We start from the raw sequence: 17,589 nt of genomic DNA, 5'->3' as shown, positions 1-17,589 counted from the left end.
ACCTCTACGAGTGCTTCGCTCTGGATGGCATTCCAGCCTTCAATAACTTTTAGGAACGTGACAGAATCCGAACACCTAAAAATATATTGAAATGTAAAGGATAGAACAATCCCAAGTAATTTGAGGTACTTGACCCTCCCATTTCTTGAGTATTCTTACTCAAACCTAAACTATGCATATTCTTATTCTTTCCACCTTTCCCTACTCAAACAAACCCCCGCAACTTTCCTAACTGATTACAAATTTACCCTTGATATCCTGACAACATTCCCACCCAATAACATCCTATCCAAACATGAAATTATAAAAGTGGGGTTATCATAGATAATACAAGACTTGATCATCACTTATCATTTTTTTTCTTTTGTAGAATAGACTTCATTGGTCGAATGATTGGTCTTATGGGTTTGGCCACGTTCTTTGATTCCAACGAATAGATGAAACAAACATCTCGTCTACCGCTAACCGACATCCACCTGATTTGAGAGATCACTAAAACATAATCTCTCTTACCATATATCTGATTGACAAAGTGAAAATTTGAAAAAAAAAAATACCTTTCCCATATCTTATAATCCAACATCGAGAAAATACGTATTTTGAGAGCATCCATACTCCAGATGCAATGTAAAAACAAACATGCGAGATTAATCTCAAAGTCCAAATCAAATGACACTAATTTAAACATAGTTCAACTAGTTAAGACATTATTGATCAAAAGGTCAGAAATTCAAATCTACACTCTGAAATGTTATTAAACTAAAAACAATCCAAATCAAATGACCAAGATGGAAGATTCCCAGCATAAATTTGAAGTGGAAGAGGGCCGGGCCAAGAAACATATACAACTTTGATAAATAAATCACCAGTTCCTGCAGTTTCATTAGCCATTGGGATCTCAAACATAAAATACTACAAGCGTTCGAAAAATCAGCTCTCTCTACTTTGGAAAGGTAAAATTACAGATCACAGGAAAGGTTATTGCCGCTCGCTAGTTCGTTCTTAAAAAATATACAAGATAATAGGGCCTCTGACGCATTCTTCTGTCATTTTTCTTTATCATTCAAATCTTCAGCACCATTATAACAGAGCAGCATCAGCACAAACTCGAAACAAAAGAATGGTGAAAACTTAAACGAAGAGTGCTCCTTTAAAGTCAAATTCACAGTAAAACGGCAGATAAAAGGGGAATTACAAAGCAGCCGACGGAGAAAGAGCGTTTACAAAAAATAATCGGGAGTCTTGCGTGTGGTATCTGGCTCGATTTGCCGTGGTGCAGGGTCAAACTGTAGAAAATTTTGATCCATATTCTCCCCGATCTCAAGGATTGCAGCCATATTCCCACACCGGTAACAATAATTTGGAGCACTAAAAACAGTCACCACATTCTTGTCCTAAAAAGAGAAATGCAAGAAAAGAACCGGCAAGAATAATGTACAACATCCTTTGAAGAACTGGAAAAATAATAATGCAAAACAATCCATCCAATTTACGCACCTGACACCAATTGTATCCCTCCATCACAAGCTGGTGGGCTCTTGATATCAGTGTCAGCCCATTGGTATGGTTGAACTGAGTGGCAATATCCTGTCCGAAAGTATATCCAGCACCACGTGGAGATATTCCCCAACCACAGCGGTCATCAGGATCAGACCATAAGAGATCACACATCGGTCCCTCGTGTGGAACCTAGTATCATAATTAAAAGGATATACAAGAGTTAGGATTAGGGAAGAGGAAGAAACATCTCATGGTTTGCCTAACATTACTGCATCCAACTGCAAATAGAAATATAATATACTTTTTGGGGGGTGGGGTGGGGTGGGGCGGGGCGGGGAATTAATATCAGGAAGTTCTTGGCTAGAGAATATATATCAATTTAATTTGTTAAAGGTTTTGGCCGCAGAAAATATATTGACTATAAGACTAATGATTATATTTTTAGTAAGCATAATGGTTACTGTTACCTTCCCTCTAAACTTTTATATTTGATCAGAAAAACTAACTACAAAAATATAAAAAGCATGAGATATCCTCTTGAACTAAAAAAGAAATTTATTTTCGACAGTGTTTTCGACGCAAGGCGCACCTCAAGGCGACAAGCCCTTAGATCGCCTTAAGGCGAGAGGCGATAAAAAAGCGACGCCTGAGTGAAGCAAGGCGCACCTTTATTTATATATATATATATATATATAAAATTCCAAAGTTATAAAAGATTAAATAAGATTAAACAGTAAATATATCAAGTAAAATAAAGAAGCGTGTTTTAAAACATTAAAACATTAAAAAAATAATTTAATATTTAAATAAAAGTTCACTTAAATTAACAAATAAAAATTTTAATAATTTAATATTTAAATAAAAGTTCACTTAAAATTAAAAAATAAAAATTTTAAAAGTTTTTATATCGTAAAACGCAATGGCAATAACCCATTTAAGCTGCCATCTGTTTATTAGTCACCATGCATGGCACTAGCACTAAATGTTCTTGAAAATAATACCATGCATGACCCTCATTTAATGCTTCTTGAAAATGTAATTCTGGCTTTTGCTTTTCTCCCACTTTTCTTATTTTTCTTCTCTTTGCATCTGAATCTTCTTCTTCCTAATTTCGACACTTCTTTTTCCTTCCACTCTTCCACTTTTCATTCTTCTTTCTTCGACCTTTCATTCTCCTTCCATCCTAATGTTTTTCCTTTTAATTTCGACGATCGATAGAGGCAAATAGTTGCCGGCAAAGACAAAGAAGGTGAAGAAGAAGCTGTCAAGGAGAATTTGGATAATTTTTAGGGTTTTTCATTTGAGGTGAGCTTGTTGTGCGCCCGCCTTCAACAAGGCGATCGCCTTGCCTCAAGCGATAGGCGAGCAAAGGCGCGCCGAGGCACGCCAAGGCGAGCGCCCGGTTGAAGGCGCTCGCCTGGGCACGTTGCAAGGCGCACCTGGGAGAAATCGCCTCGCCTCTCGCCTGAGGCGAGCGCCCGGGTGCGCCTCGAAATCACTGATTTTCGATAAGAAAAAAAGGAAAGAAATTTACAAGTATAAGAATCAATCTACACCAAATTAGCCAACAAGCAAAAAGAAGACAAAATTAAGTGAGATTCTTTCTTACTTAAAACATAAGTAAACATCTGGACTTAACTGTAGACACTTCAATATCTTCACCTTTTATTATACGTAACAATTGTGTTCACGGGAAAGTTACATGGTGAATAAGGTTACTAGTAGTCCAAAACCTAAAAAATTAAAAGAGGGGAGAGGGCATTAAAATAAAGCTCTCCAACTTGTCATGGTTAAGAAAATGACTTTTTTAAGGGAGGAGGAGGATAAGGAGCAATGGTTTAATAACAGAAAAGTGTACAAAATGGAGTTAAAAACTATTTAGTAATAGAGGACCAAAACTATGATACAAAACGGATTTTATCCCAAGCCTTTCAGAAAATACTCATTTTTTTAATTCTTTAAAAATCCTCCTTTTTCTTTCTATCCAAATTTCCCACTCTAATGGACGGATATAAACTACTCCACATGCCTCGTGAATAAGATAACTTGAAAACTTCCAACAATACTAATACGATGAGGTCCAAGAAATATATCCTAACAAGGTTGGTGGACCAAGCCTTCAATTGGCTCATCAATAAGAAGACCTTGGAGAGATATTCAAGGAACTATTAGTTCCTTCCAAAACCTTTCTTTTTTCAAAGTTTCTTCACGTGAATCAGTCAGATTTAGGCAGGACCTTGGATAGACTCATCCCCTCTCTCCACCACCTTCCCGGATCTGTATGCTTTATCCTCTAAAAAGGGGATGTCTATTGCTGAGTGCTGGATAGTAGCGGCCTCGATGAGGAACTTGGGCTTTAGAAGGAATCCTTTTGAGAGGGAGGTTACTAGATGGGCGGCTTTCATAGATATTGAAAGGGTGGTCTAAGGGACCAGCAGGGATAAGCTGTGGTGGAAGGCAGACAGTTTCGGCTCTTTTCCGTGAATTTAGTGTTCATGGCCCTCACGCCTCCCTACCCTAGACTGAATTCAACAACTACAAATCTTATTTGGAATTTTAAATCCCTAAGAAAGTTAAGTTCTGCCTTTGGACCCTTTTCTATAGAGGGTTAAACACTGATGGCAAGCTTCAAAGAAAATTCCCTCACTGGGCTCTTTCCCCCTCTGTGTGCAGCATGTGTAGGAGGGATATTGAAACGGTGGATCACCTCTTTTTGCTATGTCCTTTTGCTGCTAGAGCTTGGGGGTTTATTACTTCTCTTCTGGATCTTTCTTTGTGTATGCCTAGCAAGATAGACTTTATTTCTGAAGGCTACGGTGGAGTGAAGCTTAAGGGTAAGGCTTCGGTCCTTTGGAGTTGTGCGCCCTGGGCTCTCCTTTGGCACATTTAGAAGGAAAGAAATAGCCATCTATTTGAAGATAAGTCGACCTCGCTTGACTTTTTTTTGTGTGAATATAAAGCATATTGCTTCTTGGTGGACTTTATCCCATAGGAAGGTTTTTTGTAACTACAATCTTCTTTTGCTTATTCAAGATTGGAAAACGGTGATTGTATAGCGCTCCGGAGAGGATTCCCTCTACCCTCCACCTTTAGGCTGTCTCCTTTCTTTGTTCTGAACATATCTTTTTGTTTCTTATCCCAAAAAAAAAAAAAAAAAAAAAAAAGTGCCTCAACCCTTTAGGTTAGTTTTGTGAGTGCAACTGGAGGAAGACACAATTTATTAGACATTGGAAGTCCTATTCCATGCAACCATAAAACTCAGTCTCAAATTATAGATCTCCATAAAACCACTCATTTTAGGAATACATCGCCATATATAATTCATGTAAGAATTTAAAACCATCTAAAGACTAAAAGAACATTAACTTCAAATATGTGTACCATCGGCCCTTTCAAAATTAACAGAGATGTCATCATAGTTTCCGTAGGATGGTTGCATAAAATACTCCAAGAAAATAACAAACATTGGGAATTGGGATTCTATTCTTTATTATAGATGAACAGTCAATTCATTTTTCTAATGCTAAAATCTAGACGAAAACATGAACATAGAGGGGTTCCATGAATTAGATGAACTATACTAATCTCTTGCAATACTTTTCTTTTTTAAAACTGAGCAAGCCTCCTACATTTGACTAAAATAATTTTCAAAACCAGCCTAAAAATAGCAATATAGTCTCCATTGTTTAATTATATAATATATATAACGTAATACTCCTCTAGGGTTTAAAGCACAAAGCACAAAAAAACAAGGTTGGTTTTTTTAAGCACACAGTAGAAAAATGCAAATAAATGTTTCACATGAAAAAGTATAGTATTATGAATAATTAAGAAAATGAAAATTTAAGAAAATTACAGCTTTTACTAGAGATTGTGGGGAGAAATCAATATTTTTTAGAGTATTTATTAGTTCCTTTAAAAGAAATTAGAATTTTGAAATAAAACAGAATAGGGCTTGAGGCACCCAAGTGAGCCTCAGAGCAAGGTGTTCTGTGTTCTTGCATCTTTCCTAGAAAGTGCCCCTTCTAAAACACTGAAAATATAGACCAATGGAAGCTAATAGTTGACTGCAGCGTTCAAAATAATTCACGTGTTTTCTAACATTACACATTGAATACCTCTTGAATGCGGTCCAAAGCTCTGATATTATCCAAGGTATCCAAAGATGGCGAAAGTCCTCCATGCAAACAAAAAACCTACACTAGGATAAATTATAATACTGTTAGAAGCCATCCAATAATCCAAGTGGGGAATTTGTGACATGAGGAACACAAACCTGACTCTCAATTAGAGCTGTAAGAGGTAAATAATCAAAGAGGTCGGTAAAGTGCTTCCAGACATTTGCATTTCCATATTTTCTCAAACATTCATCATAGAATCCATAACTGAAAACAAACAAAATTGAATAAATAAAAACAGATAAAGATGACGGGAGTAACAAAAAATTGTTCATATGCTTGCCACACCTGACAACTAGTACAATATACATATATAGAATATAAGTACAACAATTTTCCACATTTTCAAAGAAGTGCATGATCATACGTTTTTCTTTTCATGTGCGCATGAGAAGCCAATAGAGAAAGATGTAAAACACAATCCTATAGTTTTCAGGGGGGATTGCCAATGCTAAAAATTGGGGAAAAAACATTCACTCAGTTACACGACCAAAAGATTTTTGCAGATTTCCTAAGACTAACACTGCTCCAAACAGGAAGATATGCTAGAAACCGTAGCATACCACCATTTTTCCTTTTTCAACAAATCAATTTGAGTGACATCGACTAATGACAATCCTCTAACCTTACAATATTTGGAAAACTCGTAGGATTTTAGTCGTAGGGTCACTTTTGAACCTTAGCATCAAATTTGAATACCATCCAATATTAATATTAATATCCTAATTTGAATACCACCAGGGGGCCTTTTTCTACTAAATCTCTTGTAAAGACCTCTCCCAACCGAACATAGTCCCTCCTCTCTGATTTATGAAGCTATCTGGAAGGACCCTTATCCAAGAAAGGTGAAATTCTTTATCTGGGAGCTAAGGCACGAAGCCATCAACACAAATGAAAAGCTCCATCAGAGGTCTCCATATTTGTCTATCTCCCCACAATGGTGTACGGTTTGCCAGGCCAATTTGGAAACACAACAGCATCTCTTTGTCTCCTGTGACCATGCTACTCATTTTTGGTGTATGATTCTTTGGACTTTTGGTTGGTCAACTACCCTCCCAGTCGATCCACCTCTCTTTCTGGAAGTTTCTCTTATGGGCCATCCCTTCAAAAAGGGAAAGAAACTTCTATGGATGAATTTTATTAAAGCTTTTTTATGGGTCACTTGGAGAGAGGAATCATGTATCTTCAACGAAAAAGAACTTTCTTTTGATTGGTTTTTTTTAAGCTATAGTCTATTTGGTAGTTTCTTGGAGTACAGGACCCCCCCTATTTCACAACTATAGCTTTTCTTCTCTTTTTTTCAGCTTCCAGCTTGATGTAATCTATTGAATTGGGCCCACTTTTGTAATTTCATAACATCAACGAAATTGTTTCTTAAACTAAAAAATAATTTGAATACCACAAAATTTTAATATCATACACCATACACCAAATTTGAATTCCTTTGTTCTGGTTCTCAGTCCTTAGAACTCCATGTCTTTGCAAGTGTAAACAGAACTGCACTTGAGAAATTACAAATAACCTCAGGAACAGATTGTATTTGGAAATTACTGTGACGTGAATAATCAAACTTTTTCAGTGGGAAAATGCTCGAATCATACTGAGGAAGAACAGCACAAGTGTTTTAAAAGGCGCGCCTGGGCAATATGCCCACCTATTGCGCCTTACCTTTTCAAGGCGAGGCGATCTGAATGAGGTGCGCGTAAAGCGCGCGCCTCATCGGGCTTCATGGGCTTTTATTTAAAAAAAAAAAATCGTACAGACCCTAAACGCAGAAACCCTTGCATTTAGGGTCTGTTTAATTAAATGGAATGATAACCGCCGCACGCCTTTTCAGATTTCCAATCTTAATTTGATTTTTTTTTTAAATAGAAAGAATCTCTTTTTTAAATGGAAAGAATCTCAACAGACGATACATATAGTCTTCTTCATTTCTTTCCCATGCACGTAAAAAACTCAACAGTCACTTAGTTCTTCTTCTCCCTCTATTTTGATTTTCGATTTTCACTAAATCTCTCTCTCTCTCTCTATTTCGATTTCGACTCTCTCTGTATCTCCTGTGGCCGGCCGCCGGTGGTCGTGTGTGAGTGGTGCTGGTGACTCCGTGACTGAGCAACTCTCCCTCTTCATTTGTAAGCTCTCTCCCTCTGTTTCTTTTCTTTTCTCTATCTTTATTTCTAATTTTTTAATTCTCCAATCCAACAGAAAGTCCATATCTTTCCCTCTTTTTCTATTCTAATCCAAAACAGCAAGCTCCACAACAAAGTTATAGTATTCAATTTCTATTTCTCCGCCCCAACAAAGTTACAGACAGTAAGCTCTTTCTCTATCCCTTCTTCACTTTCTATTTCTCCAAGCCAACACTATTTTCTTCAATTTCTCCAATTTAAAACAGTAAGCTCCGTCCCTCTAATATTCTGTTTTTTTTTAAATGATTACAATTTTACATAGATGTCTAATGAAGGCTCAAGAAAAGATCCGGCATGGAAATATGCTACTTTGGCAAATCCTCAAGATTTGACTACTTTTATATGTAGTTTTTGTTCAAAAGTCACAAAAGGAGGAGTTTATAGGGTGAAACAACACCTTGTTGGTGGTTGTAGAAATATAACCGCATGCAAGAAATGTCCGGATCATGTGAAGGAAGAAATTAAGGAACACATGTCCAAGAAGAAGGAGATCAAAGAACAAAAAAATCTTATACCTGATATTGATGACCAGGATTTCGGTATGGATGATGAAGATGAGGATGATTTGATCATAACTAGTTCGAGTAAGAGACCTTCTAGTCAAAGGCCAAGTTTAGACCCTAAGAAGCCAAGACAGAAGGGTCCGATTGATGCATTTTTTACTCCTAATCTAGAACTATCTAGAGTCAGTAGTTCTGAATCGAAAGAATGAGAAAGGCAAACAAATGAAACTCAATGAAGCTTACAAAAAGGAAATGAGGGAGCGCACAATTCAAAGAATTGCGCGATGGTTTTATGATTCTGGAATTCCTTTGAATGCTATCAATTCTGAAAGCTTTGCTCCTATGGTTAAAGCAATAGGACAATTCGGTCCTGGACTAAAAATATCATCTTATTATGAGCTTAGAGTGCTGTTGTTGAAAAAAGAGTTAGAAGCAGCACATGAATTGATGAAGAGTCACAAGGAAGAGTGGGCCAAGGTTGGATGTAATATCATGGCCGATGGATGGACCGAAAGGAGAGAGAGGACATTAATTAACTTTTTAGTTAATAGTCCTAAAGGCACAATGTTTATTGAGTCCATTGATGCTTCATCTTATGTAAAGAACGGGAAGAAAATGTTTGAGTTACTTGATTTTGTCGAGCGCATTGGAGAAGCCAATGTCGCACACGTCGTTACTGATAGTGCTTCAGCAAATGTAATGGCGGGTAAGAAATCAAATTCATTACTTCTCTTCAAATTATTCTTATGTTAGTTAAGCATTTCAAGTAGGCTAATATGTTATCTTTTTATTTTATTTTGTTACTAGGGAGATTATTAGAAGCAAAACAACCAAATTTATTTTGGTCGCCATGTGCTGCTCATTGCTTGGACTTGGACTTGATGTTGGAGGACATATTTAAGATTGCAAATTTCCGCAACACACTAAAACGAGCCATGAAGATCAGTAATTTTATTTATGTTCGCCCAGGATTGTTAAATATGGTGAGGCATTTTACGAATCATAAGGAGTTAGTTAGGCCAACTAAGACTCGCTTTGCCACAACTTGTATATCATTATCAAGCATACATCATCAGAAGAATAACTTGAGGAAGATGTTTATCTGATGAATGGAAAAATAGCAAATGGAGCAAGGAACAACAAGGCAAGCGAGTTATTCAGACAATATTAATGGCATCATTCTGGAATACAATTGTATTTGCTCTTAAAGTATCGGGCCCTTTAGTTCGAGTGCTTAGATTGGTGGATGGTGAGAAGAAGCCTCCCATGGGATACATTTATGAGGTCATGAATAGAGCTAAGGAGGCCATTGCTAAATCTTTTTAATGGTAAGGAAGACAAATACAAGGATGTTTTTCAAATCATCGATCAGAGATGGGATCTTCAGTTGCACCGTCCTTTGCATGCAGCAGGATATTATCTAAATCTAGAATTCTTCTATTCAAATCCTAACATTACTGAAGATGATGAAGTTGTTAATAGGACGTATGCATGTGTCACAAGAATGGTCCCTTCCCTAGAAATACAAGACAAGATAATTCAAGAGATGACCAAGTACAAGAACACCGAAGGGATATTCGGACAACCCATGGCTTGACCAAGTACAAGAACGCCGAAGGGATATTCGGACAACCCATGGCGATTAGAAAAAGAAATAAAAGATCCAGGTAATCTTTAGTAGTACTGATTTATTATGTTTGATTGATTACTTGGTTGAAAATTATTAACATAGTTTTGTTCAATTTAATAGTAGAATGGTGGGATGATTCTGGAGTATCAACTCCAAACTTGAGGAAGTTTGCTATGAGAGTTCTAGGTCTTACTTGTAGTGCATCGAGATGTGAACGGAATTGGAGTGTTTTTGAACAGGTTAGTTCTTTGACACTTGATAAATATGTTTTTAACTTCTTGGTTAGAATTATTGTTATAGGACTTTTTTCTTTTATACTTTGCAGCTTCATAGGAAAAAAAGAAATAGACTTGCACAACGTCGTCTGAATGATTTGGTCTTCATAAAGTATAATAGAGCATTGAAACGACGACATAACATGCGGAACACAATCGACCCTATCTCTTTGAAGGATATCGATGATAGTAATGAGTGGCTGATAGGGAGAATGGATAGTGAATCTGAAGAGGATAATGATCTTGTATTTGGTGATGATTCCTTAACATGGGGTGATGTTCCGAGAGCTACTGGAGCAGAAGAACATGCCTATCATTCTAGAGCAAGTACGTCAAGGTCAAGAAGTAGGCTACGATTGGAGCTTCAAGTTCCTCTCAATCCACACGGCCCCACACCCATACAATTGATTGATGATGAAGATTACACCGAGGAGGAAGATGCAGATGACTACAAGTCTAATGATGGAGAGGGGGAAAATGATGAAATTGAAGAACTATTTAGTGATGTTGAGTTTGATCTTTAGATTTTTATTTTGAACTATCTTACTTATAGTCTTATACTAGTTTAGGACCATTTTCATGTTTTTGTGGACCATGATTCTTTATGCTAAAAGTAGACTTATGATGTTTTCTAATCTTATTTGGCTTTTATATGTTTTATATGTGTGTATATATATTTTTATTTATTTTCATATATAGTGCGCCTCGCGAAAAAAAGTCCACGCTTTTTTTTGCGCCTCACGCTTAAGCTCCAGAGGTCTATTGGGCTTTAGTGCGCCTCGAGCTTTTTAAAACACTGAGCATACCCATTTCAGAAGAAATTTGAATTACAGAGAACTTTAGGAACACGCACCTGGCTGTCATTCTAGATATAGGCCAACCTAATCACCGAAGAGATTCAAATGTTTGTGCCAGAAAAATCAAGGTGTTACTCCTGCAAACATTTGGAAGCTATTTGGAGGAAGCAAAATATCCCTAAAAAGGTTAAAGAGTTGAGTTCATGTGATCCTTAGTTTGTAAGGGACAAACACAGCAAATATGCTACGAAAAAGATATCCCCATAATCCGATCTCTCCAAACTGGTGCAACCTTTGCAAGCAGATTTCAGGAGACGTAGACCACCACCATGCTGAATCAAGCGGTCGAGGCTTTGCATTTTTTTATAATGAAAGTATTGATTCTTATAAAAAAATAATATAATAATGGAAAAAGAAAAAAAGGGCTTTGCATTTTATTCATGCTTACCAAAGAGTTCTAATGACTGGAGTAGTTTCTGTTTGGGCATCCTATTCAAACAGAAAGCCAAGATCTTGAAGAGTGCTGAGATGGCTTCCCTCTAAAAAATATGGCCAGTAAGAGACGTAAAGTTTTTGTGGATAAAAGCAAAGATCAGAGTGACCTTTCAAATGCTATTAGGCTTTTGAATTCTTTGTGGTGTACAGTTTTGAGTTCCTTATGTAACTCCAATCCATCTATAATTTATGTCAATGGGAGCCCCTTTTATAAAGCTCTTTGGCATGGTTGTCTTCTCCATCTTCTTGTACTTCTTTTTAAAGAAATTGATTCTTATCCCCCCCCCCCCCCCCCAAAAAAAAAAAAAAGAAAAATAAACTTTTAGCCCAAAATGAGCAAAAATTGATGCATGAGCAACACGATCACAAAATGTAATGCCCATTTCATAAGCTACAAAAGTCACTACTAGAAATGGAATCTCAAGTCACGACCTCACAGGCTCACCCTAAAATGATGCATGAGAAGCTACCATAATAACTTAAGCAATATAAGCATTGGATTTAAAGATTAAAAATCCATATAATGTAATTAAAAATGGGAAAGCAGGCCATGAATCATTTAGAAAGGGAGACTGTTATAATATAATATTACAAACAGAAAAAATACATGCAGAAATAAAAAAAAAACAATGCAGTTCCAGAAGAACATAAGTGCACTCATTGCTGGAATCATGGAGTAAATACAGTCTGGTGATAAATACAAAAAAAAATTAAAGGTCAAGTAATGTAAGAACTTAGAGGAATTTAAACAATCTTACACTTGAGTTATTTGCCTGCTCTCATGATTTCCCCTCAAGATTGTAATTCTATCTCTATAACGAACTTTCAGAGCCACTAGAAGTGTAACAGTCTCCACGGAATAATATCCACGGTCTGCACCAATGATATAATGATTCATGACAACGAGAGAAAAATATGGTGCATTGAGCATGAGAGAGAATTAAGCATACCCACTAACACTACATGCCACTTCATTCCAACCAAGAAGGTTGAAGAATATATTTCTTCAAATTCAAAGGGAAACAAACCACAGCATAAACCAAGGACCTTACACATTGGTTAGTTTCCCTTCTATAACCACCTATCTTTTTTGATAGAAAACAAAGAAAATGTGGATATGAAAAAATATTAGGTTAAATTACAAGTTTAGTCTCTTAACTCTCTAGTTTGTATCTAATAGGTCCCTAAACCCTAAAAAATGTCTAATAGGTCTCAGAACCTAAAAAAAATATCTAATAAGTTCCTAAATTTTCAATTATGTCTAATAGGCTGCAAAATTTTCAATTTCGTATTTAATATGTACGTGACCCAATTGACCATTTTAAAAAGTCAGAGACTTAATAGACACAAAATTGAAAGTTGATGGTCCTATTGGGCACAAAACTCAATTTTATGTCGACTAGATCAATTAGTTTTAAAGAATGTCGATGTTAGGGACCTCTTAGACACAAATTTGAAAGTTTAACGACCTACTAGACACTTTAAGTTGAGCGACCTATTAAACACAAAATTAAAAGTTAGAATAAACTAAGAGGAAAATTAGAGAATTACCCTCTTAACTACAAACTACTCACCAAAAAAAAGTACTTTCTTCTTCACATCAACTACTCTATGAACTTACTAGATTCACCCCATCCCATAAGATACTATCCCAAGTTGGTGACCAACCAAGGCTGAAATCAAAGATCTCAAAGGCATTGAAGTTTGTGTTATCCTTTTGACAACTAGACCAATTAATCACATAAAATTCTTTACTTAATCAAAGCAGATCTTATGGCAAACTTTCCAACTGATGTTCAAATACGTGCATCATTGTTTTTTATAAGAAACAGAAATGAAAAGGGGGGAAAAAGGCCCAACAACAAACCAATGAAGATTATAAAAAGCTCAACCAATTGGCTAAAACAGTGTTTAAAGTACAGATGTTGGAAGAAGAATAACATTTCCATCAAGTGAGGGCAACAAAAATGAGAGTTTTTAAGAATTAATTGAAAGAATTATCTTAGTTGTTGAAAAGTCTCTCATTCCTTTCAAGCCATAGATGCCAAAAGAATGCTAGAATAAATCATAAATATATGCATCATCCTTTCAAACCATACTTTTACTTACCACTCTACACACACCGCTAATCTCATGTCACACACTTTCTTTTGCTAGCCTCTCTAGCTCTCTACACGTACTTCCCACATTTATATCTTTTTTTCTTTTGTAATCTTAATTGTTTTCATTATAGTAATTTTGTTATATATTAATTATATTCATTTTGGTAATTTGTCAATTTTGGAAACATCTGTTAAGTAAATATTAATCATCCAAAGATCAATTTAAAGGAAATTAAAGGCAGTTTTGAGATATTCTAAGTGTTTTATTTTAAAGTCCTCCTTGCTAAAGTACTTGTTTACTTATAAGTAGAAGCAATTTTAACAAAAATCACTTCTGTAGAAGAACTCCCAAAAACACCCCCAAGCCAATTTTTTTTTGTGTGTAAGAAACAATTTCATTGATGAGTGAAATTACAAAAGCCCAAGAAGGGTTACATAAGACATTTCCAATTTGTCAAGAGGGAAGAAAAGCTATAGTGGTGGAAAATAGGAGAAGTTTTACACCAAGTGACAACTTTGTAAACTATAGCATCAAAAACACCCCCAAGCCAAATTTTGGCTTTTAAAGTTTTTATTTCATCTAATTAAAACATGGAACCAAACTAAAAAATTGCTAAAAAATCGACCAACATCACCCAAGATTCAGTAAGGAAAACACCCATAGAATCCAACAACAAAATGCTCAAACCCAACCTTAAAATCATGCATCTAAAAATATGCCCAAACTCAATAATCAACATGGCAAGCCTAGTCACAAGGACCCAACATGGTCACAAAAACTAGCAGATGAAAAAATAGCCTCAGCCGACCACAAGAACGTTCACACCTAGCTACAAATATCCAGAAAGAATAACTCAACTAAAGGGTATAATTTTCACTTTTACCCCTCATTCAAGTTCAAGATTCAATTTGATAAAACTAAAACTTAAAATCAAAGGTCTGACTCGATTGATTACATGGGTAAAAAAAACTGTACTTTCGAAAACTTCCCTTTTCTAGAATTTTTCCTCATTTAAGCTCCTTCCTCATTTTATTTTGTGAATGACAATAAACCTATAATTTCCTTTTTCCCTTTTCCCTTTTCCTTCATTCATATTTGATAAAATTTTATACACAATGAGTTATACAGCTTGAAAAAATAACTTACAGGTATTCGTATTCTTCAATTGAGAGTTCTATGTGAGTCTATATGTATGTACATATGCATATTACGCATAGACTCACACCTCAATTAGACTCCCTGGAGGTTTTACATCTTAAAAGACACTGATCTTGGATAAAATGCGATAAATGAAGCCTGCTCTACCAAACTAAACCTCCAGTTCCACTACGACTATATCCATCAAACTAAAAGCCAAAAACATGGACAACAGATTTAACGACTAAAATTTTGAGGATGTCAAAGAAATATTCATTGTGTTAATGACACAAACGAAATCCAACTTCTCTGTAAACCATAAAATAGAACAAATTAAGGACCAGATGTAAAGCCCAAAATCAACCATGTGGGGTGATGTAACTTCACCTCCGCATCACTAAATTCGCAAATATCAATTAGGTTAGAAAGCAGATAAAAGAAATTGTTCTAAAAATGGATACCATAAACCTACCTGACTGGATAACTTACCTAGCATGAAAAATACCCTCTCCCCAAAAAAAAAAAAAAAAAAGATATAATTGATCTAAGAAGCACATTCAGTCCGAAAAAACTCACCCACATAATCACCCATGAAGAGATAATTAGTGTCGGGAGCATTCCCTCCTATCCGAAAGAGTTCGACGAGATCATAAAACTGGCCGTGAATATCCCCACACACGGTTACCGGGCACTTCACGGGCTGAACGTTGTATTCCTCCACCAATATCGTCCTGGCCTGATCACAGAGCGTCTTAACCTCCGCCTCCGACAGAGGCTTACACTCCATCAGATGCTCGATCTGACGGTCCAGATCCGCGTGAGACGGCATCGTCCTTCCGGGCTCTTCAGATCCGCAATTACAGATCGAAGATTGTGAAGAGACTGGATCGAGAAGCTAGTGATCTCTCCACGCCCCGGGAGAGAGAGAATTGCAATCCCTCGTTGGCTCAATCGGATTGCAGAACCATGGGAATGAATGGCAGCGAATGGTGAGCTAGGTCTCAAACAGGAAATCGAGGAAGAAAGCAGATGGTTGCGAGTGCGGAATCTGGGATCATCTGTGAGCTGGTTCTGAGTTTCTCGAGAAAATTCGTAAAAATCGAAATGGAAATTGAAATCGTATTTATGTGTAGACGAAAATTGAAAGAGGGAAAGGGATTTGCCAGATGGGGAGACCTCCAAAATGAAACTCGAATGCAAATGAAATGCGGGATAGGATAACCACACAACATTCCAATCTTTTTTTTCCTTTTTCAATTTAATTTCTAGTTTATTCCTTGCATTTTTATATTTTATTTTAGTTCATACCGACTTAGCTCCAAATCATGAATTCGAATTCTCTCGTCTTTATTTAGTTAATTTAAAAATTTTTTGGATAACTTTTTTAAATAACTCTCTATATATACACGTAAATAAAAGTTTGAAGTGTTATTTAGATTATTGTTAAACCGTTATTTTAAATTAATAAGATCAAGATATTTTTATGGTAAATTTAAATGCAAAAATAAAAAAGAGACAACCACATCAAATAAAAATATGTGTTTTATAAAAGACGTTTGGTCTGAACTTAATAAAGTAAAGGAGAAAAAAAAATCAAGCTTCTGACATTTAAGAAAAATAAAATAAACTTAATTATAAAATATATAATGTATTTTTTTTTCTTCAAGAGAATATTTATAAATATATATATCAAAAGAAAATTGAGAAATGGGGCTTTATTTTACTTTTTTTAGAAACAATTATTTTACTTTTTTTTCAAAAAAAAAAAATAATCTTACTTCCTTTTCTTTTTAATCATTGTTTCGTCAAAGAGTGGAATATTGGAATGAGAGAAAATTTTTCTTTTCCCGGTGGCTTCGCCGAGTCAAACCTTACAAGATCATGCCACGTGTCCCTCCCCAACCGTTTAATTGGACAATTTTGCGTGATCCCCCGCTGTGTACGATAGCAACGACCACAGCGTAATATTATTGAGAGTTCGGAAATAATAAGTGGAACGTTAAATTACTGTTTTAGTCACCACCGTACTTTCGAGTATTATTTTAAATACAACAAATTTTCAAGTATTTTTTCAAGGACAACAAATTAGGGTTTAGTAATTCAAATAGTAAAATATATAATTATATAATTACGATTTTTTTTTAAGTTCGACAAGATGTAAGGGTGAGGATTCGAACCTCCAACATTTTGATCTAAAATATATATTTTAATTAGTTTAGCTATACTCAAGTTAACATTTAGTTAGATAATTTGTTTTAACATCTAAGCATAAAATAAATTTTTGTCCAAAAGAATGAATGACCCATGAGCAATGAAAATTTCAGTTAACAATAAGTTCATAATTACACAGTTCACTAAATATTGTAGGATGTTTGGGCATCCAATGTTAATGTCAAACAAACATGAGAATCTAAATACTTAAAAGATTCTCACACCAAATCAACTATGTCTAAAAAATTTGAAATTAATATTTTTTATTTATTTGTTTCTATTTGTGGGTATTTTTGTAAACAAATAAAGTTTGTTCGTGTGTATTAGTTTTATTAGCCGGGTTGAATAATTCTTTCTTTATTAGGGTGTTTTACATTTTGACATTGAATTTGGATACTTTTGATCAACTTTAATTCATACCTAAGTTTGAATATTTTCGTGACGAGATTTTAAAATTTTTATTTGGTTTGATTTATTTTATTTATTCTCTTTATTCTATTTGGCAATGATGCATGAATTTGGCTGCTTCTTGTTTTTAGTGAAGTTGGGATTGTGAAGGGAATAAGGTAGT

The 17,589-nt window shown here is 35.4% G+C and overlaps 1 protein-coding gene and 1 pseudogene across 1 annotated transcript; one reads left to right on the top strand and one right to left on the bottom strand.

Annotated features, from left to right (window-relative positions):
- Nucleotides 1-849: 849 nt before the first annotated feature.
- Nucleotides 850-15,996, bottom strand: LOC111025124 (serine/threonine-protein phosphatase PP2A-2 catalytic subunit). Its single transcript, XM_088127232.1, has 6 exons — nt 15,384-15,996; nt 12,326-12,440; nt 5,777-5,885; nt 5,619-5,696; nt 1,498-1,689; nt 850-1,394 (listed from the first exon to the last, which is right to left on the bottom strand). Exons 1-6 carry the CDS (start codon nt 15,634-15,636, stop codon nt 1,221-1,223), a joined length of 921 nt encoding a protein of 306 aa, XP_087983358.1. The 5' UTR covers nt 15,637-15,996; the 3' UTR covers nt 850-1,220.
- LOC148209822 (uncharacterized) lies at nt 8,003-10,799 on the top strand (annotated as a pseudogene).
- Nucleotides 15,997-17,589: the final 1,593 nt, after the last annotated feature.

The sequence above is a fragment of the Momordica charantia genome, assembly GCF_013281855.1.
Source record: "Momordica charantia cultivar OHB3-1 chromosome 8 unlocalized genomic scaffold, Mcharantia_2.0 BLBB01000008.1, whole genome shotgun sequence".
Taxonomy (NCBI): Eukaryota; Viridiplantae; Streptophyta; class Magnoliopsida; order Cucurbitales; family Cucurbitaceae; genus Momordica; species Momordica charantia.
Note: the sequence above shows the minus strand (reverse complement) of the source record. Positions and strands in the feature narration are given on the sequence as shown.

Bases quoted from the DNA above. Each gene is read 5' to 3' on its own strand.
- LOC111025124 (XM_088127232.1), bottom strand. From the start codon at position 15,636: ATGCCGTCTCACGCGGATCTGGACCGTCAGATCGAGCATCTGATGGAG. The intron at 5,886-12,325 runs GTAAGATTGTTT...GTTTGTTTTCAG, and splicing joins AGCAGGCAAATAACTCAAGT to TTATGGATTCTATGATGAAT. The intron at 1,395-1,497 runs GTGCGTAAATTG...TTCTCTTTTTAG, and splicing joins AGGGATACAATTGGTGTCAG to GACAAGAATGTGGTGACTGT.